This window comes from Primulina eburnea, chromosome 11 (assembly GCF_022965805.1).
Source record: "Primulina eburnea isolate SZY01 chromosome 11, ASM2296580v1, whole genome shotgun sequence".
NCBI classification, from domain to species: Eukaryota; Viridiplantae; Streptophyta; class Magnoliopsida; order Lamiales; family Gesneriaceae; genus Primulina; species Primulina eburnea.
This window is the reverse complement of record NC_133111.1, coordinates 36,526,557-36,548,758: the sequence shown is the minus strand read 5'-3', so window position 1 is coordinate 36,548,758 and position 22,202 is coordinate 36,526,557. Positions and strand designations below refer to the sequence as shown.

Genomic DNA, 22,202 nt, shown 5'->3' with positions numbered 1-22,202 from the left:
TTTCATATCTCGAACTTGATCACCAACTCCAAAATATGTGTTGTTCATCATCTTCTAATTGATCTTCACCCTTATCTAGGGAGGGAAGTAGGGGGTGAATGTTTAGAGAAACACTCGGCATGTAGAGGCAATCGTACACAAATTGAAATATACATATAATATTAGTTCAAATGTGAAATATCACATAATATATCACAACATGAATCAAGACATAGGACAAACAAAATTCGAAACAAAACATATGAAAACAAGGGACTATTATTCAACTCTTTATCCATTACATACTGATCAACCTCTAATTATTACTCATCTAAGGGGACGATATCATATATCTGTTATTATAACATACCGCATCAGGACCTTATCTTATCATATTTCGGAAATTTCCTTACCAATTTTAATTTGAATTAGAACAGTGTGTTTCCAAGATTTTATAGTATAACAGATGAATCATGTGGAACAAAACTTATACGAATCAAATTATATTAAACAAGTATTGTACGGTTGAGTTTTTTTAAAAAAAACATCATTATTTTAAAATACACACACATACCTGATCTTAAGTTGAGAATAATATGAACAAAGATGTTGGAAAGGTAGCTAAATTTGATAAAGTTCTTCGAAGTACAACAATTCTTCTTTGAGAACTCGAAAGTAGTTGTCTTTCTTTTCTTGAAGTGAACAGAAGTTTGCTTGGAAATTGTTGCTCGAAGATGGGCAGAAATCAGCTTTAGAGAATGGATAGCACCTTCCTACCTGATTTGGACAAATTTTTACTCAGAATTTGCGGCACTCTTGCTCACATATGTTGTCGTAAGGAAACTCGAAAATAGGGGGATAAATCTTTTGTGTTTGATATGATTTCCTTCAGCTTTGAGGTGATACTTATAGGCTAGAATTGGGAGAGATCTTGAAGGATTTTCAGCCTGTAATAATCTCATCTTAATGGCTTTAGACACCCATTATTTGGATATTACATGCTAGAGTGGTTCTCATGTGAGACCGTCTCACGAATCTTAATATGTGAGATGGGTCAACCCTACCCATATTCACAATAAAAAATAATACTCTTAGCATACATAAAAGTAATACTTTTTCATGGATGACCCAAATAAGATATCTGTCTCACGAATACGACCCGTGAGGACCGTCTCACACAAGTTTTTGCCTACATGACTGATTCAAAGGATGGTTCAAAATTCAGATTATAAAAGTCATAGTGGTTGTTAATGATGGTCAAATTGTACTTCAAAAATTTTCGAAATGAAGCTTGATGGGCTGTATGTATGTTTGTTTGTTTTGTTTGGACTAGGCATTCTTGGATTTAAAGGAAGCACGTTTCTAGAGTTTTAAGTTATTATTATCTTCGCTTGGGTCTTCAAATATATCAGGTCATGCTTGGATAATTGACATAGATGTCGCTTGGTTTGATGAATGAGATAATTAAATAAAAATTGTATAGGTGGATAATTAATGTTGTGTGATGAAATATATATTGTTTGGATAAATTTTTTTTAGCTAATATACAAGAATTATTTTGTATTCCTCCAGATAATGACCAAAATACCCTTGTCATATTTCAATTTTCCTGATCTTTTTTGTTCTTAGATCAGGATTACAACTAAGATAGCATGGATGATAGCCATGTTGGTCCTTCGCAAATTCATTTTCACTTTCTTTTTTCCCCTCAAATCACCATTTCGGAATGATTACAAAACCCAAATCATATCATCCCATGCACTGCGTATAGTGTATTAATTTTATCGATGATGAATTTAAAATATATTTATTTTAAAATTATACGTGATTGCGTAAGGTTGGATGCATTTAAAATTCATTGATTTCAATTATAATTTTATCGTTAACAATGAAATAATATATTAAGTCTTAAATTCATATCTTATTTATTTACACAAAGTATAATGGATTTCAAATGAATTCATTATTGAGTGAATTTGAAATTCATCATAATTAAATAAATATCCAAGATGTTAATTTGAAGTTTATGGTCTTGTTTATCTAAAAATACAAAAATACATTTGAAATCAATGGTTTTTGAAATTCATTAATCGATATTGCATTTGGATTTATGAATTTGAAGCTAATAATTAATAACAAATCAACTGAATTTTTTTAAGTAAATTCATTCGATAATATATTTCAAATCTCAACTAATTTGTTTTTTTATATAGCACTGTCAAAACGAACTAGTCGGGTGGTTTGACTCATAACCCGTCACAACCATCCATTAGGTGGGGCGGGGAAAACTGGCTCCGCATTTTGGATTGTCGGGATATTCTCAACTCAATCCACCTATTTTATGTGCTACTCCGAGCCACTCTGATGAATCTAACTCATTTTGATATGTCTTGTCTTTGAGTCATTATAATAGATTTTAAATTCATTCTAACGTTAAATCATTTATAATCATTTTTTCAATTCAAACACTGCTTGCCTTGTTCGATACACAAAGTTGAAGTAAATTTCAAATCCATTTTATATACAATTATGCAATATCAATAGTAAATATATTTGAAATTCATCCATTAAATTAAATTCATCATCCATTTAAATCCATCAATTCTGACAATAATGAACCATAATTAACTAAGAGTAATTAAAATATTTGAAATGATTTCGTATTGAGATATGTTAAAATTTTATCACAATGACTCAAAAAATAACTAATTAGATATTTGAAATCAATTGTCACCTCGATTTATCAAAACAAACCAATAATTTTTTTATTATGCATTTGAAATTATTAACTTCATAAATCCATAAAAAAAATAAAGCAAAACTTGAGCTCATGAAATGGATACTTCCACAAACATTTTGCATATACATGAAAGCAATGTATACCTTATAAGTAGAAATCCAGTAATCCACACATCATCTTCTGGAATTCACCGGCAACACAAGTTTGTCTAGTTACACATTCGAATACGTCGAGTCAAAGCCAAGCGTTCAGGCGGTACAATCAAAACAAACATTAAACTGAGTTAAAAAAAAACAAGGGATAATCAGAATTCCCTGTCTGGAAAGATAATCGGTGCCACGAGAGACCAAATAAATAAAGCAGCAGTAGCCCATCCAGTCACGATTCGGACCCAGACAGAAGGCCAGCCAACATCTACCAACTTCCCGCTCTCTCCTACTGAGGTTGACCAACCTGTGAGCAGCATGGCTGAATACATGCTAGCCAAAGAGAATATCAAGTGGAAGAAGGAATAAGAATATGTGACTGGCTTCGACTTTTCTTTCTCCTCGTGATGCTCATCGGCCTTGTCCAGAGGTAACAATGGCTTTCCAGAACCTTTCAATTGCAAGTCATACATTTGCCAGGCAAAAAGCAGAAAAAAATCAGATGTTGTTTAATTAAATACCAGCATTAATAATGCAGTTCGAGACCATTGCATTCATAATCTCTGGATTGAAGATCCTAAGATTGACATTGGTGTTTATTATTTTCTTTCTTTTTTGGAAAAGTGATTTAATTTCTTGAATGTCAGTATTTAAATAAAATAGTTTAATATATCATATCATTGTTCAATGGGAAGAAATATTCTATGAAATTGATGAAAAAATATTGATATTTAAGAGAGTATATTCCAAAGGGTTTTGAACATAGAGACCACTATAATCCTCTAGCTTAAGATGTCGTATTGATTCAAAACAAAATGTTGATATTTCCAGTTAAATGCAGAACGGAGATTCCACTTAAAGCATGAAACTTAGACTCCTCTCTCCACAACTCCAAGAATTGTTACAAAGAAGTTATACTTTCTTCCAATCAAAGAGATTCAATCAGTCCGATGTGGTTGTGAATATCATTCTTTAAGTTCATTCTAATTATTTTAATATTTACAATCGAAGTATGACACATCCTTCTAACTACTCTCAACAGAAGATTAAATGGATAAGACATCCTTCCCCCCAATATTTCAAAGAAACAAATTGAAACCCCAATTTGGATCTACACTATCGAGACGAGCATATCTCACCATTATATATTTAAGCTAGGTTATCATCCGTAGGAATAATAAGCATTTGTTATGATAAAGCTTGGTTCAGTGAAAATCACACAAAAAACAAAGAAAGAAAAAAGGAAACAACTGACCAGCTCGGGGCGAGCTCGGAGGGGAAAGCAAGGTTGTTGAAGATCCAGCACGAACAGCCGAGTAAACAACAGACAGTACAGTTGTAAGCAAACCTAGAGCAAGACTGCTAGTGGAAACTGCTTTAGAATGCTTGTGAAGACCATTGCATTCATAATCTCTGGGTTCACTGGCCATCCCACTGTAGCAGAGGTACATGCAGTACAAAGATATAACTGAAGATGGCAAAATGCTTCCACTTACCTGTATATTTATGATATACGTTGAAATTCAAAGATTGTCATGCAGTGGAGAAAATGGCATGAACGAGTAGCAACAAAAGCCAGAAAACAAGGATAATTGTTGGGTTAGTTCGCCAAGTAAAAAAACATTCATAACTCATGTATATGAACAGAGTTGTCAAAAGTGCACGCCTGGCTCTGAGCCATGTGCCTGGGAGAACCCTCAGGATCAAGCCATTGTCAAACGAGCACTTGTTTTATATTTAATTTTGTAGAAAGAAAATCTATAGGAAGTAAACAACCGCAGTCAGCAGCACAAAGACTCCAGGGCTCAAGAAATCTACCAAAAGAAACTTTCAGATCTTGTGAGCAGGAGATATTGAGCGAGTCCATTTCTAAAAAAGAGAAGAGTTTTAAGAACTCACCGCCGGGTGCAGCGTGACAATAGCAAACACAAACACGAAAATTAAAGTCATCACAATAAAGAATGTGTTGAGTCCACAATCATGCCCAGATGGGGTAAACAGATAGAAGAGTAGTCCAGAGAATGAAAAGGTTGCCACGTAGCATACAAGAGAAATCACAAGCAAAGCCATATACCTGCAAAAATTGTGTGTATGTGTGCATGAGAGTGAGAATGATGGATTAAGTTCTCAAAGGGCTAAAGAATAAATCTGACGAATTTAAGACTCACCAGAACTGCTCGTTGTACCCAACCCATTTCTCATTCCATCCATGAATAAAATCCAGCAGAAGAACCACTTGAACTAGAAGGAACAGTCCCGAGCCAAATTTTGAAGATGACTCTGCATTGACAAGACAAAAGTTGAAATCTGTTATGGTCCCATATTTGGAACATGTTATGGGATGATCAATGTATTTGGATAGAGTTTCGAGGCTCATTTTGAGAGAACCTCACGATCTTTTGGTTAAAGGCTCGTTGGGAGAGAACCTTAGCTTTCGTAACACAATATTGTGAATAATTTTCCTGATAATTTTATCAATAGAATCACACTCTATTTATAATAGCATACATTGATTCAAATAAAAAAATTATATCTTAATATAAATAAAAGATCGTTCTAACTATGGAATAATCCTATTTATTTACAACTTAAATAAATGATAAGATAACAACAAATCCTACAAATGATTATAGCAGAATAACACTTTGGAGCTTGAACTTTCCATATTGGTGCAATGGAGGCTCATGACAAACTCATGTCAATATAGTTTTAAAGATTTCCTTCTGGCAGCATAGGAATTTTAGTTATCATTGCATAGCAAACATGATATATTATCTTGTTTTAAATTACCTTAATGATGGAGAGAGAGTCATCAATATAAAAAGGACGCAAGAAGTAGAAGAAAGCTCATTTAATAGCATAAATTCCAGAGACTCGTGCTTACCATAGAAGCTGATGATTCCATTAGGAAGAAAAAACATTAATATCACCAAAATGCACCAGCAAATGACTTTCATCATCCAACCTCCATGATGCAAACTGTCACGAGGGTCCTTCTGATTCTTCACACCAATCATAAAAATAGCAAAGATCGTGAAAAACAAGAAGTTTCCCAGGCTCACTCGCAACACAGCATCTGTTTCAAACCACTCTCTGTCTGGTGTTGAGTGAAAATGATTGATCCCTTCATAAATTATCAATGATGTGATCAGCTTTATCAGTCAGCCAGCGAAAATAAATTCACTCAACTTAGAAAGTTAATGATGGCATGGAGAATTTACGTTCCTCGATGACTTTAAAGGTGCATTTTACTTAATTATTGGAAATCTATAATTCAAATCATAAATGGGTAATTCAACTGTATAAATCTAAGATGATATCGGTAATTAGCTAGAACACAAGGTAACAAAAATTCAAATTTTGTTCCTTCAGGACTTCACCTAAAGCAACAAAAACACAATACTCTGGTACAAATATTAGGTTAAGTTCTTCATGCTTGATTTGCAAAAATACAAGAAAATGGACATAAAAACATACAGGGCATCTTCTCCATAAGTGGAGCGGCGACCTCTCTAAGTATCCAAGAAACGATCAGTGAAAGCGCAAAAAGACCACAGTATGCAATACGAGCTGAGCGTCGACTGATCCCCGACACAACCGTACGGCACGCATCACAGGCACATGCCGCACAGCATGATGCCAAGCATGAAGCTGCCCACATCTTTCTTCTGCAAAAACATAACCGATCAATTAAAAAAATTAATCACGCCAAACGATCCAAACCCAAAAAATAACAAATTAAACTAATGGGCAACCTCGGATATGTATAAATTAGCCATCATCAAAATAAAATTGAGAAACACCAAAAACCCAAAACAATTGTTCTCGTCGACACCAAACATCCAGTGTTGTCGGAAAATAATTCCAAAATCGAGAATTTCCTAAATCATAAAAAAATCTTACAAATATCATCAAACATCTCAAGAATCGAAGGACAACCCCTAGATCGAGAATCATCAAGAGCCCTAAACAAAATTTTCGAATAAAATCCTACTTCTGGGAGTTGAAAAGATAATCGAGGCTAACTGATGTACAGGGTATGGATTCTTACCTGATTTGCGAAAGGATGAATTACAGGAGATAATCAAAAATTGCGTGTAATCTGCAGAGGAGAATAATACATGAAAGTAAAATAAATAGTCAAATTGGGCGCTTCTGGAGCACACGTCATAATTCCACATTGCACCCTGGTGTTTTGTTAATTTACAATTGGCCCCTATAGGGAATCTTGATGTTCACGAGAGTCCTGTTGTTTTTGGTGCAATTGTTTTCCATTGATTAAATATTTTTTTAAAAAAATTCAATATAGAAATAAATATCATATTCATATGCTTGCTATAACAATCTATAATATTCTATTTAAAAATTTATAATAATTTATAATATAAATTTAAATAAATTAAGTCAACTACTTCAAGTTGTATTCTAAAATATGGTCAGCATAATAAGCCATCATAGCAATATCATATTCAATCTGGAACATTGACAAAGTATATTCGAATAAAAACATCTTCTTTAATAATTTTCAATCCTAATTTTACATAATGTGTTTTTTTTGTGTGTTCAATTCTCATTAATTGAATGGTACCATAACATATAAAATGTATTAATTATAAATTAAGCCGGTACAATATCAACTAATACGGTCTAACTTATGGCAAGTGTGCTTTAATATCAAAAATTGTGATGGGATGGAAGGTTGAGAGCTCCTAACTTTTAGATTGAATGGTTCTAGATCAAGAAACCAATGCTTTATTGTTGATCAAATCTATATTACTTTTAGTTTGGTGTGCATTGATATTTTGTGGTAGCATCTTTATAAAATGTATATAAAATATTTTATACCTTCTAATAAGTATAAGAATAAAAAAAAGGTGAAAAAAGTAAGTATATTATTTAGATTTTAAATGAGATAAATACAATCAAGATATTTAAATATTTTTATTAATTTTTATAATGATAGACTAATATGGGGATTTGACATATTTTTATTGAGTTTCACAGAATTTTACAGATTTGGGTGGTCCATTTTAAATTTGGTGGATCTAAACATGTTGATCATCAATTAATCAATTCATTAATAATACTTAAATTACAACTCTTTAATCATGTCTTAATTAGTACTTCATTCAAATAAATATTCACGTCATTATATCATATCTTCCTTACAGAGAATTCGTCATCGAAATCAGAACTGAAGTACAGATACAACTGAATAACATATAATACATGATTATAATGATACAGCTCAAAACAAATGTCAATACTCTGAGTGCACGTAGCTCTCTCACTTTCAAGTCACATCTGTGGTATCTTGGCATTGTTATTTCACTATAACAAGTGGAATGGTCTTGTTTATAAGCTTCCTCTATTTCATACCCAGAATTGAGAGCAGCTGGTCGACATAAGTCAAGTCTTATTCAAATTGAGCATAAGTCGGGTTAAGAATGTGAGATTCATCTGCTACATACCTTCGTAGTAATGATACGTGAAAGACATTATGAATGCTGGACAGATACGATGGTAAAGTCAATCGATACGCTATATTTTCAACATATTACATGGTGTTCGCGTATTTTACCTTAAGTCCAAATCTCATCACCCTCTGAAAATGGTGAAATTTTAAGAAATACTTATTTCCTAGCTAAAACTGTAGGGGTTTACACTTGGTATTCGCGTAACTCACTTGATGATCTTGTGCAACCGCTTGTTGCACTAATTCAGGTCCGTTCACTTGTTGTTCTCCTATTTGTCCCAAAACAATGGAGTACGACAACGTCTACCATAAAATGCTTCAAACGGAGCCATACCGATGTTATGTTATTTACGCAAACTTCACAAGCTGTTGATGATCATGCAATGTTGGTCCAGAATCCATAGCACAAGCATGTAGCATGTCCTCAAATGTCTGAATAGTCCTCTCAGACTGACCATCAGTCATTAGATGATAGGTAGTACTAAAACTCAATATCGTTCCAAAGCTCTTTTAAAAGTTCCCCAGAACCTTGAGGTAAAGAACGAGTCTATGTCACTAAGTAAACTTGTTGGCACACCATGATATTTAAGTATCTAGTGGATGTATAGTCTTGTCATATGATCGAAACTATATTCTTGACTATACAGAAAGAAATGTGTTGACTTAGTCAGTTGGTCTACAACTACCCAAATGACACCACAATTCTTGAAAGAAAACTGCAAGTCAGAGATAAAATTCATCGTCACATGCTCCTACTTTTATTTAGGGATAGGAAGATTCCGAAGTAATCTTCCTGGTTATGAATGTTCAGCTTTCACTTGTTGATAAACCAAATACTTGGCTACAAACTTATAAACACTTATCTTCGTACCTTTCCACCAAAATCTGGTCTTCAAATCCTTATACATTTCATGCTTTTAATGTGGATACTCAACTTACTCATATGGGTTTGAGATAAAATCTCATTTCTCAAATCAAAATCTTCTGGAATTACGATTCTCCCTGATAAACACAAGGTTCCATCTATTTGAAACGTAAAGTCGGATGTGATGTCTCTGTTGGCTAACCTTGTTAACTTTTCAACGACGGGTCAAAAAATTGAGCTTTTTTTATTCTGGAATACAATTTTGGTTCAGATAAAATTCTCGATACTTGAACTTTTTTCATTCTTTTTTTATGATGGAATTGATATCATAAAACAACAATGTTGTATTACACTTGGGATGAGACTTGTTTGAATTGCAGATAATCTCACCTTGTAACTCAGAACGTCAGTTGTGAGATTCGTTAATCACATATGGTACTTTATTTGGCAATCATAATCCTTTAACAAATTCATTCATATTCTTTGGTTGATATTTAACTCTACTTGAGTAAAGATATACTTCAAGTTCTCATGATCCTTAAAAATCTCAAATCTCTCTCCTTGGAGATAATGTCATCAAATCTTCAAAGCAAACACAATCACTGTCAAATTATCATCGTGCTTCTTCAACTGTCTATATGCATATGCAATCACATGATCGTGCTGGGTTAAAACACATCAAGTCCTTGAAGTGGTACATAAGTGTACACAATGTACCCTCTTAATTCAGATAACAAAGCTAAAACGTGTGCAGTTGTTAAACTTTGCGCAGTTCATTGAAACAATTTACACAATAATGTGTCCACTAGAAATGCACATTTTTGCATGTAAGTTATGTCAATGGCTTGGCAATATCACATAATAACCTACCAAACCTAGAAAACTTCTTATATCTTGAGCTGATTCCAATCGTGCCCAACTCAACACTGCTTCGATGTTGCTAGGATACATTATTATCCCATATTTGGATATGACATGTTCCAAGAAGAAAATTTGTCGAGCCAAAACTCGCACTTGCTCAACTTAGTATACAGTTGGTGATTCATCAATGTTAGTAACATAATTCTTAATTAAGACTACGAAAGTATATCACTATGTCGTTAATAAACACAATGACGAACTTTTCAAGATACTCATAGAATGCTCGGTTCATCAAATCCATAAACACTGCTGGAGCATTCGTCAAACAAAACGGAATCACTAAAAACTCGTAATACTCATACTTTGCTCGAAATGCAGTCTTAGGGATATCACGTTGATAATAAACTAGAAGCTGATGATATCCAGACCATAAATCGATCTTCGAGTGCATTGAAGTCCTTGAAATTGATCAGACAAGGCATCGATCTGTGGTGAATGACTATTTATTCTTGATTGTATCCTGGTTCAAATACCGATAATTTATGCAAAGCCGCATAGACTCATATTTCTTCTTAACGAACAATATCGATGCTCTTTAAGGAGACACACTGGGTTTAATGTGTCCCTTATCAAAAAGATCTTGTAATTGTTGTTTCAAATCTTTCATCTCTAGTGGTGCCAATCTATAAGAAGCTTTGGAGATATGTGAGGTTCCCGGTACCAATTTTATCTCAAATTCCACTTCTCTCTCCATAGGAAATCAAGAAATAAAACATCAGAAAATTCATCGATAATTGGAAAGTTCTTAACGTAGATTAAATCTTTCGATGTTCTTCACATAGATTGCATATTTCGATACATATACAGAATATATGAGGTATCATTCATGTCCTTTCGCTGCGTGCATTTACAGCAGACACTACTGACATTAGAGGTTGAGCTCCCTTACCTTAGAAGAACCAATTCTCATATACTTTTGTATGAAATTGAATGAGACGTTAATAACAATATACATTCGCTCTATACTTAGTCAATGGGTCAATTTTTATAGTACAATCAAAATCTTCCTTAGAAAATAACATCGAATCGACATACAAATATTTTCCTTCTAACTCTAACAAGCATTCTACTATTAATCGCTTAACTAAAACCTATTGTCTCATAGATGTAGACACCAACATTAAAACATATAATAATTTTCACCTAGCGTAGTTTATAATTCTTAGTAAACATTGATGTTATGAATAAATGTGATGCTCCAAGTCAGTTAATACATATGCAGGAATACCACGTAAAAATAAATTACCTGCAACGACTTTTTTTGTTTTTCTTCTTCTGCTCTTGGTTTAGGGCAAACACTTGCCTTGGACTCGTGGGCGTTGCTGAGATCCTTGCAATTTCCCTCCACGACGGGAACCTTAAGCGGGAAAACCTTTATGCTGCACAAAGGCCTCAGACTATTTTCCATTGTAAGATCCTACCATGGAGCCTCTGCATCTACTATGATCCTCCGAGTTAGGCAATTTCTGTTCATGTTACAAAAACAACCACAATTGAAACAAGCACTTGTCACCGTTAGACATTTCTCCGTCTAGTGGTTACCTCCCAATGACCACATTGCGGCTTTTTCTTACAAAAAACTTTGAATTCCTCAAGAACCAGAAGAAAAAGAAGATACAGACTTCTTGAAAAGACACCATCGTTATCTCGTATACAGAGAAATTAAATAAAAATTCAAGTTGATAACCACCAAAAAACCAATGCTTTTAGACATGCCTATAGTCGTACGAATCATCCAACCTAAGACCTGCCCGGGAAAGAGATCTCCAAGGATGAAAAACAAGGACGAGAGTGAACAAACGTCCCAATAGAGAATTTACAGAGTATTCAAATGATATGATGCATGTGAAATTCAATATGCTCGGATATCAAGGTTCAAGTCAAACAAAAATTATACTCAGTCTAAAGACCCCTAAATATGTAGTCTCTGATTTGTCTAGACGTGTTTTGGCTATCACATCGTCATGAGTCATTGACCTACAATGTTCAGGGTCCTCAGTGCACGCGGGTCCCATCAGACACTGTAGCTCTCGACACCAAACAGTATACAATATAGAACAATGCTGAGCATCCCCAACAAACGAGATATATATCAAAAGATATCATATCTAACGTGATATGTCATGCATAATATGTTAAAGCCATAAAACATGTATCATGCAACAGATAAATATAAAACATATAAGTGTGTATACCACGGTTGAATATATCAGTCAGTACATCATATACCTCATTAAAACAATCTGACAGAAAGTCTACTCGTCTGAACCTAGACAATACCAACATACTGAAATCACTATCAAGAAAGATGCATAATCACTAAACATTCAAAAAATTTCTTAACGATCCTTTAATCATAGTTTAAATTTTAGGATTATACTTCCGTCCATCGTCAGCTCGCTGATGACATCTTGATCTCTGTGTTCCGGTTCACTGGCCCTTTCTTGAGTTAACAATAGCTCTGAAGCTTCTTGACACAAAACTATCCTAGAAACTATATAGAAAAACTAAGATATATGGCTAGAACTCTAGAGAGAAAAGTTGAGAGAAAACATAGTAGGTAACAAATAAAATCATATTCTATTTATGGGCGGCATCTATACAAATGCAGAAGATCCGAACTCAACCTAATATGTCACGTGTCATAATCTCGTTCGTCTATTTGGATTTCTTGGGATAAGATAAAATTATATTGGATGGTCCATTTTAAATTCGATAGATCTCAACATACTAATCCTCAATTAATCAATTTCTTGATAATATCTAATTAACAACTCTTTAATCATTTCTTAATTAGTACTTTATTCAAATAAAGATTCAGATTATTACATAAATTTTTATAGAGTTTGTAAAAGTCAAAGATGAATACAATTGACTTTTAAAAATCTAGAAATGTCTATTTCAAATATCACTAAACTTCTATTGAATATATAAAAGTGTTGATTGAATACCTATAAACATTTAAATTCTACAAAAGTAATTAAAATTCATCAAATCTTTTAGAATGGTAGAGTTTTGCATGTATTTTCTCAAAACTCCACCATATACATTAATTTTAAAATTTTTATTTATTTAAAATTATTTATAAAAAGCCATATCATTAGGAGTGTAAAAAATTAACCCGACCCTCCAATCCGACTCAAGGCGTCCCAAATAATATCGGGTCAAAGTTGAAAGTTTTCAGCTTCGGGTCAAACCAAAAAGCTGACACGGATTTTTTTTGGGTTAGACTGGGTTATGATTGATATGAGTTGACCTAAATTAATAATCGAGCCAATTGTCAACTCAAACCCACACGACCGTTTAGTGATTTTTTGTGCATTATATTTAATATAGTTTGTACAATGTATGGTGAATTTTTTTTCTAGAATATATATATATATATATATATATATATATATATATATATATATATATATTTGGACATATAGATGTTATTATCTCATGTACAAGAATAACTTATTACCGATAGTAGTATCATGCAAATGTTGTCTCCATTATTTATTTCCTGATAAATTTATTTTAAATATAAAAAATATATGTTATATTTCAAAATAATGGGTTTTTTTTTAGAAAATGAAATATAAAAAATAATAATATCTTAATAATTTCAATATATTTTGTGATACCATTATTAAAAGAAAATGTATCTCAAAAATAAAAAAAAATATGCATGATGAGCGTTAGTATATTATTACATTTTAAATGTTGTTAAAAATTATTGATTTTAACAAGGACGGAAAAAAGCTGCTACAATATTTCTAAGATCAACTTCATTTGATATGCTTCTCTATTTTCTTGAATGGTTAATTATTGTTATTTTTATCATATTGTTTGAGCTTCTTAAGTTTTGATCTTATTATAGATTTCTTGTTAGATCTTGATAATCTTATTTATTCTAACTATTTATTTATGGAAATGGATTCTATTATACTTGAATTCTTTATGTTAGATTTACCAAGTATTTATGAGTAATTGAGATTTTTTGTGTGTTTCATTTATTATACTTGAATTCTTTTTAGATTTATTAATAATTCAGATAATAATTATTGGACTCTTAAATTAAATCTTTAAACTAATGAAACACAATTATCATATTTAAGCTAAACTTTGTTATTATATGTTTAAATTAAAATATTATCATTGTTATGTGTTTTGAATTTTTTTATTTAATTATTTTATTAAAATTAAAATAATAATGTACTAATGTTATATAGTAAAAATTTGTATTAAGTTGGGTGTGAATTTGATAATGATATAATGTACATTTGAGTGATCATAGTGACATCACATGTACAACTAAATAACTACTTTACCTTAAATCACATATATTTTGGTAAGATTTTTTATGTCTAATAAATCATCATATTACATAGAATATCAACTTCTGTAAGCGAGCGATAAATCTCAAACTATAATGTAATGACTCTTACGTGTGTTGCTATTACATTCAATTTCGCCACCTTATTACACTTATGTAGTCGCTAAACGAGTCAAAGAACAATACTGAATTAAAATATTTTAGGAATTTTCAGATTGATTCGGGTGTTTTTAATACTGCTTCAACAGATCCGAATCCATCCAAATGCGATGCTTGACTCAACCAGATCGGAACCGACCCGAATTGATATTGTAGCTGGCGATTCATATTTTAGGAAACATTTTCAAAAGGGGCAGGGAATCCTGATTTCATACTTCCATATTAGAAAATATCGGTGAAGTGCTCGACTTCCAAAATCATGCATTTTCCAGTGAAACTTCCAATCACCTTCTAATTATTCTACACTTCAGTTACCCAAATCTGTGAGCTGATTCATTTTTCGATGAAAACTTTTGATTCTCAGTGAAATCGAAGCATTCTTGAACTATGGTGGATTCCCGGTTCCCACAACGCAGCGCCAGCTTCAGGCCCGAATCCAAGCGTTGGCTTCCCCCATTTCTCTTCTCTCGACATTCTATGTTTGCTTTGATCTGGGTTTTCGCGTTCATCGTGATAATAGCCTGGCAAAGGACAGTCGTTGATCGCATATGGGCTCTGCCTGTCCGGCCCATCCCGAAGCTGCGGTCTCTGGTCTTCAATCTCACCGATTTCGGAGCTGTGGGAGATGGGTTTACGGTGAATACAAAGGCGTTCGAGAGTGCCATTTTGGAAATCCAGAGAAGGGGCGGTGGACAGCTTAATGTGGAGGCTGGGCGGTGGCTTACGGCTCCGTTTAATCTCACTAGTCACATGACTTTGTTTCTCGCACAAAATGCTGTTATTCTTGGAATTGACGTGAGATGTCTTGGTCCTTTTCGTTTTTGACTGCTTTATTTTGTTGGTTAAAATATCAATTGTTGATGAGATAGATTGCAGTTTAACATGATTAACTCTGGTAAAGCGAAAAATGGCCATCTTTTGCTAGATGTCTTTTGGTTTTTTTTTCTTCAAAAAATCAAATTCTTAATTTTCAGGGTGGGAGACGTTTAGTTTAATCGTTAAATTTCTCACTTGATGGAGAATGCCAGAAATTTAAACACTTGGATTTTTCTTTAAATTTGCGCAGAGATCTTTTTTCAGTCTAATATCAATTCAACCACTGAATTGATTAGCTGCTTATTAAATGTGGTGAAACGGGAAAGTATCTTTTTTTGTTCTCGTCTATGAATTATGAGGTTGTGGGTGGAAGATTTGAATATCTTGAATCTCGCTGTTTAAATTTGGTCAATACAAGTGTTCTCGTGAACATGGTTCGCCGGAACGGTAACCGCCGTTCCAAAGTTCCGGGGCAAATCGATGATTGTTTTGTAGCGCTGTTCTTCGACGTTTTATCGGCGATTTAACGGCGAAGCGGAACGGAACGGCCGAGCGGAACGGTTTGGTGTTTAAAAAATATGGTTATGAGATATTCATGGTTCATTACGGTAAGGTATGGTAATGGTTATTGTAGATGGTTCTTGTTTATGGTTATGTTTATTGGAATGATAATAGAATGGTTATGTTATTGGTATTATATTTCATAGTTGTTGATGATTATGAAAATGAATGTGTATAATAGAAAGTTGATCTTGAGCCAAATACGAAATTGAAGTACATAAAAGGTATGAAAAATGTGGCAGTAGTTGTGGTTTTTAGTATAATGTCTTGTATATTGATCCAATTGTTATGAGACCAATTCCATTAAAAAGATAAGATATAAGGCTATAACTTTCATGTTTTGATAAATCATTTCATTTTTCAACATCTGGTACACATGGAATTAGACATCGTGGATGTGATTATGGGTCGTCTCAATATATTGGTGATAGATACAATGAATCTTCATCATATATATGGCGGGGTGTTGGACGTCATGGTCCTTAGTATAGATCTTCAAGTACAGCTGATAGTTCTACTTTGTATCGTGGATTCAGATATTATAATCGTCGTGACGAAACACTGTTACAAATTCAGTTATCCTATTCTAATGATCTTTCGTCATCTCAATCTAATCAATATCTCTATGAACAATCACGTATCCAAATGTTTGAAATCAATTTAATCTACGAGATAGTGATCAATAATATAACAATGATTTCGCTCATCCGTGTCACTCTTCATGGTATTAGCTATGTTATGTTATAATTTTTAGTGTTTATTTCTTATTGTGCTATTATTGTAAAATAGTTTTGTATTGATTTATTAATTTATAATAACTTCATATATTTTATTTTTTAGTATGATGTAATTTATATTTAAATTTTTTTACCAATTTTTTGAATTTATTAATTTTTTTATACAACCGTTCCGCAACATAACATTGCAACTGGAACGGTAGTTGCCGTTCCAAGCACCGCAACCGTTCCGGCGAACCATGCTCGTGAAGTGATCGAATTGTTGATACTTGTTAAGTTAAAGTTTAATGTAGCAAATTGGTACTTACTTTTCTTGTTTCTTTGACCTTTTAATATGACTCGTAGAGCTTATATTAGTTTATTAGCAGATTTTCCTGTGATTTAAACTTTAGTTCGCAATATATATTTTTTCTCATTCACTGAATTTACTTTACCTAAACAAATTCAGCTACCTGAAATCATTCACAATTGTATTTACCAGTGTCTGCCTTGCCCCCTACTCCCACTGTAAAGAAAGAAAATTGAAGAAATAAAGCAATAGAAATATAGCTCTTTACCTTCTTAATTTATGTGACAGGATGAGAAGTATTGGCCACTGATGCCTCCTTTGCCATCTTATGGATATGGAAGGGAAAAGGCTGGACCACGGTTTGGAAGTTTGATCCATGGCCAAAATCTGAGAGATGTTATCATAACTGGTTGGCCATTCTCATGAGCTCTTCATTGAATTCATTTATAACTTTCAAGTAAACTTTCTTTTGGTATGTCCAAACCTACGGTATAATATTGTTTAGTTAGGAATTCACATTTAATACATGGAAGCCACTCTTTCTTAAATTACTTTTTGGCTTTGATCTAGTACAGGACATACTTTGACATTACCACCGGTTTCAAAATGAAAATTCTTGATTGATTTATTTATTTCCAAGACATGGCTTCAACACTTTTTATCACTTGGATCAATGGCACTTGTTCTCAAACTACCAATTCTCAGTTATAGACTTATAGATATAGATATACCTTATTAGGATACTGGATACATGTTAAGTGAAAATTTTGATTTTCTTAACACACTTTGAAATGCGGACTTCAGGATTGGTAGTGGTGGTCTCCACCTATTCCCCTTTCAGGCATGGTACAGGATGTTTTGTTTTCCCTCATATTTGTCTGATGCTAGGTTTGTAAATGTTGGGTCAGCCATGATATTATACTGGCGAGGAAGGAAGAAATTATAGATGGTTGAGAAATTTAGCTTTCATGAGGCTGCTGTTTCTCCTCTAGTACGAGCTATAGGTTTTGCATGGTTGGCTTCTCATTCTCACACCGAAACATTTCAGTTTTCAATGTTCACTGAAGTAAGCATGAGGATGTATCTCACGAGTTAATCAACTGCTCACAGGACATAATGGTACGATAAATGGACAGGGCCAGACGTGGTGGACTAAGTATCTTAAGAAGGCTTTGAACCACACGAGGGGTCCCCTCGTACAGTTTATGTGGTCAAGAGACATTCAGATCTCCGATGTGACTCTGCGCGATTCACCATTTTGGACTCTTCATCCTTACGACTGTCAAAATGTTACTATTAAAAATGTAACCATATTGGCTCCACTCACTGGTGCCCCCAACACTGATGGAATAGACCCTGGTGAGCTTAAATAGTTCATTTCTTTGGCTTCCATATCCATGATTGGTAATGATGTTCAAAGAACAGGAATCATAACCTCATGAAGTGGTCAAGGATGTTCAATCTTGATCCAATCAAACATCCTGATGCGTATAATTACTCTTGTATTTTTCGTGTAGCGACTATTTATATATAGTATAGATGTAATGATGTTGGCATTAGGAATTTGGAACTGGATTTAGTTATCTTGTTCAGTAATCATAGAGGGCGAGAGTAATTTGATGTTTGTTTCTTCATTCAACTTTGAATTCCATACACGATTCAAAAGAGCAACTTCATAACATTTAATCATATTTTATTGACGTGATCAATCGGTTAACCTTTTGACTAAAATAAATATTAGAAACTTTAACAGTTTCTTATGATCTTAAATTTTAAAAATAAAATCAAAGAGCTTATAACCTTAACATTTTCTTAGCATTAAAAGCTTTTAAACTCATGAGATGTATAAGGTAATTTTAGCCAAATAAGATCTTAGACATTAGTGTGGAAGCAAATTCATTATTCATTTGTTTCTGTAGTTAGTCTCTAAGCAATTTCAATGACAAAAAACTGGCTCGAGTGCTTGTTTTATTTCCTCTCTCTGGCACTAATTAAGTGGACTGTTTCTTTACGTGACTACAGATTCTTGCGAGAATGTGTTGATAGAAGATTGTTACATAAGTGTGGGCGATGATGGAATCGCAATCAAGAGTGGGTGGGATCAGTATGGAATTGCCTATGCTCGACCTTCTACCAACATTCTCATACGTAATGTTGTTGTGCAGTCGATGATAAGGTAAAAATGTTGTACGGTGCCATTTGGCTTATGTACACCGGTATGGTTGTAAAAGTCATGCAATGCATTGGTCCTCGGTTAAATATGATGTTAATGGGAAAAATAGAAAGAATTATCATGTCGGTTTATCTGAAATTTGGAACGAATCCATTATGTTGCAAGCCTTTGCAAATCCATGATTGTTGCTACTTTTTCTTTTGTTGACACCTTTCTTAATTAACAGTGCAGGAGTGTCGATTGGCAGTGAAATGTCTGGTGGAGTCTCCAAGATTAAAGTGGAAAATCTCCTTGTTTGGAACTCAAAAAGGGGCATCAGAATCAAGACAAGTCCAGGCAGGGGAGGATATGTTCGACAGATAACATACAAAAACATCACTTTAGAAAATGTGAGGGTGGGCATCGCACTAAAGACTGATTACGAGGAGCATCCGGACCAAGGATACAATCCAGACGCCCTTCCTGTCATCGAGGACATAAATTTTGATGGAATAAATGGACGCGGGGTTCGTATTCCAGTCAGGATGTATGGCAGCGAGCAAATACCAGTTCGGAATGTGACCTTCCAAAACATGTCAGTGGGCATCACGTACAAGAAAAAGCACATTTTTCAGTGTTCTTTTGTGCAAGGACGTGTGATAGGGAAAATCTTTCCGACCCCGTGCATGAATCTTGATGTGTATGTCGAAGGACGCCTCGTGAGGAAGGCGATGTCTGAAAACAACTCCGACACTGATTATGATTCATAGAGGCGGAATCTTCTCAATTGGAAGAAACTTCTGCTGTTGTGATGAGCATGCTTCCGGTGAAAGATCTCCTTTTTCCACTACCTGAATGTTGAATTTCGGGTGCCTTCACTTAGATTCAATGGAACTAATCAGCAGAGAATATTTACGGCTTCTCTAACTTGGGTGCTAATACATCCTTGTGACCCGGGATTCCAAAGCAGGAAATACCTCTGCTCGAAGTATAAGAACTGCTAATATTTTTCAGTGCAGCTTCACAGATACAATCATTCAATGTACAAAAGGTGATTTAAATTTGAAATGGTGAATTTGTGAAGAACATGGGGAGAAAATGTTGTGCCGGACTAGCCGGAGCAGTCCTTGCTTACATTTCTCTGTGTTGTATCTATGTATACACGAAATAACCTAGACATGTGGATTTTTAAGCAAAATATAGAATTACCCGACATAGAGTATACATACTTCATATACAATCCTCATAACCAGATCAAACAGATTTGCCACTACTCTTTTTCATTTTCAAGATTTCTAAAACATTGGTACGTACAAAAAGAATAAAAAACATGCCAAAAGAAGAGAAAAAATGTTCTACACCCCATCATCCCGTTCATCCAAATCAATGACATCATTTTCCTGCAACATGTCCATTAACAGAGTAATCTGGTTCTGCAACATGGCATTCTGCCTTTCAACTTCAGCACGCTTACTCCGTTCGTCCAGCAGCTGCAGTTGAAGGTGCTCTAAACATCGAGCATCCTCTTCTAATTGCTCGTTAAGTCCACCGATCTCTCTATCCTGCATTGCAATAATCAAATATATATACAATATTATTCACACCCCTGATGTGATTGGAACCCGAAATGTACCATGATACACCAACAGTTCTACCACTGTATATTTGGTCTTAGTCCTTGCTAGAACGAGAGATCTGCTTCCTGCGAATCATACAACATCAGACCATATGCACACAATCAAATGCATCATTGATCCCACACGAATTTTGACTAGGATCTACGTATACACCCAATGACAGGGGTGCATGGGGGATTAAGTCTCCGAATTTTGAATAAAGTATACCAAAAACATGTGGCTTTGGATTTATTGTTTGTTTTGTCTAAATCTCCTAAAACCCACGGTGGATACACACTAATACCAAGTCGATTCGGGTCAGACCTATTATCGGAAAAAGCTCTTCCAAACACACTTTCACCATCCATATATAAGACCCGAATCCGAGACTTCACCAATTTACTTCCGCCGAAACTAACAATTGTCTTCACCAAGCTCTTTTTTTTTTGTCTTGTAAATTGTTTCCCAAAAAGCCACATTCAAATGTTGCTCAAACAAAGAGAGAAATTCTAACCTTCCGGTTCATTTCCTGCACCGCAATCCTCCGCATACTTTCGACAACATCAACATTGACAAGCTTCCGTTTTTTCCCGATCATCCAACCCTTTGGATAGCTAGCAGATTCGAAATCCGGATGTGGGAGTGATGCATGCAACATTCTCAAAGATAAATCAAAGAGAAGAACTAACAGTTTAAATCAAAGTTAAAGCATGCATGCAACTTCCCAAAAGTTCTTAAAGTCGTTTTTAGTTTTCAAAAATTGAAATTTCTTTCTTGTTTTCACGGAGTGTTTTCTGTTGTTTTTCTCAGTAATTTCTAAATATATGTTAATCTTGAATATTTTATTGAAGAACATTATGCATATTTTATTTTATACATTAATTTTGTGATATATGTATTATATATGTCATGCATTATTTTAAAAGATCTTGTTGGTTTTTAGTTAGTATATGACTACCAACTGTGTCAATTTCTATGTCAACATGCAATATCTTGTGTGATACGGTCTCACAGATCGTATTTTATCAAACATATATCTTATTTGGGTCATCCATGAAAAAATATTACTTTTTATGCTAAGGATATTATTTTTTATTGTGAATATTGATAGAGTTGACTCGTCAGAGATCTAATCATGTCAACAAATGAGGTGACATCTACTTGAATATATAAACTTTGACATGCTTCATAACATTCAATAAGAGAACGTCAGTTTATTAGATTAGTGGACATAAAAGTAGATGCGGTTGATGACATAACAAAATTATACATATATATTGCTATTTATCCAATATTCCATTTATATTATTTCCAGAAGAAAATAGGATATATATATTCTTTAGCTATTTATCGAATATTCCATTTATATTCTTTCCAGAAGAAAAGAGTAAAGTATTCACCAACTTCAAAATGTAAATTAATCA

The 22,202-nt window shown here is 33.8% G+C and overlaps 3 protein-coding genes across 4 annotated transcripts; 1 reads left to right on the top strand and 2 right to left on the bottom strand.

Moving 5' to 3' along the window:
• Positions 1–2,784: 2,784 nt before the first annotated feature.
• On the bottom strand, positions 2,785–7,042 carry LOC140805694 (uncharacterized). Its single transcript, XM_073161966.1, has 7 exons — positions 6,917–7,042; positions 6,343–6,533; positions 5,750–5,989; positions 5,034–5,145; positions 4,765–4,939; positions 4,121–4,361; positions 2,785–3,316 (listed from the first exon to the last, which is right to left on the bottom strand). The coding sequence occupies exons 2-7, from the start codon at positions 6,524–6,526 to the stop codon at positions 3,024–3,026; spliced, it is 1,245 nt and encodes a 414-aa protein (XP_073018067.1). The 5' UTR covers positions 6,527–6,533; positions 6,917–7,042; the 3' UTR covers positions 2,785–3,023.
• A 7,696-nt stretch (positions 7,043–14,738) lies between these two features.
• Positions 14,739–20,375, top strand: LOC140805692 (probable polygalacturonase). 2 transcript variants are annotated; one of them, XM_073161962.1, is made up of 5 exons: positions 14,745–15,402; positions 17,299–17,419; positions 18,121–18,369; positions 19,033–19,186; positions 19,410–20,375. In XM_073161962.1, the coding sequence occupies exons 1-5, from the start codon at positions 14,995–14,997 to the stop codon at positions 19,930–19,932; spliced, it is 1,455 nt and encodes a 484-aa protein (XP_073018063.1). In that variant the 5' UTR covers positions 14,745–14,994; the 3' UTR covers positions 19,933–20,375. The 2 variants fall into 2 exon arrangements, with proteins under 2 accessions (XP_073018064.1, XP_073018063.1); XM_073161963.1 differs by lacking the exon at positions 18,121–18,369 and having other exon boundaries at positions 14,739–15,402.
• On the bottom strand, positions 20,093–21,436 carry LOC140805589 (protein HEADING DATE REPRESSOR 1-like). The gene is made up of 2 exons (XM_073161851.1): positions 21,293–21,436; positions 20,093–20,724 (listed from the first exon to the last, which is right to left on the bottom strand). The coding sequence occupies exons 1-2, from the start codon at positions 21,434–21,436 to the stop codon at positions 20,518–20,520; spliced, it is 351 nt and encodes a 116-aa protein (XP_073017952.1). The 3' UTR covers positions 20,093–20,517.
• Positions 21,437–22,202: the final 766 nt, after the last annotated feature.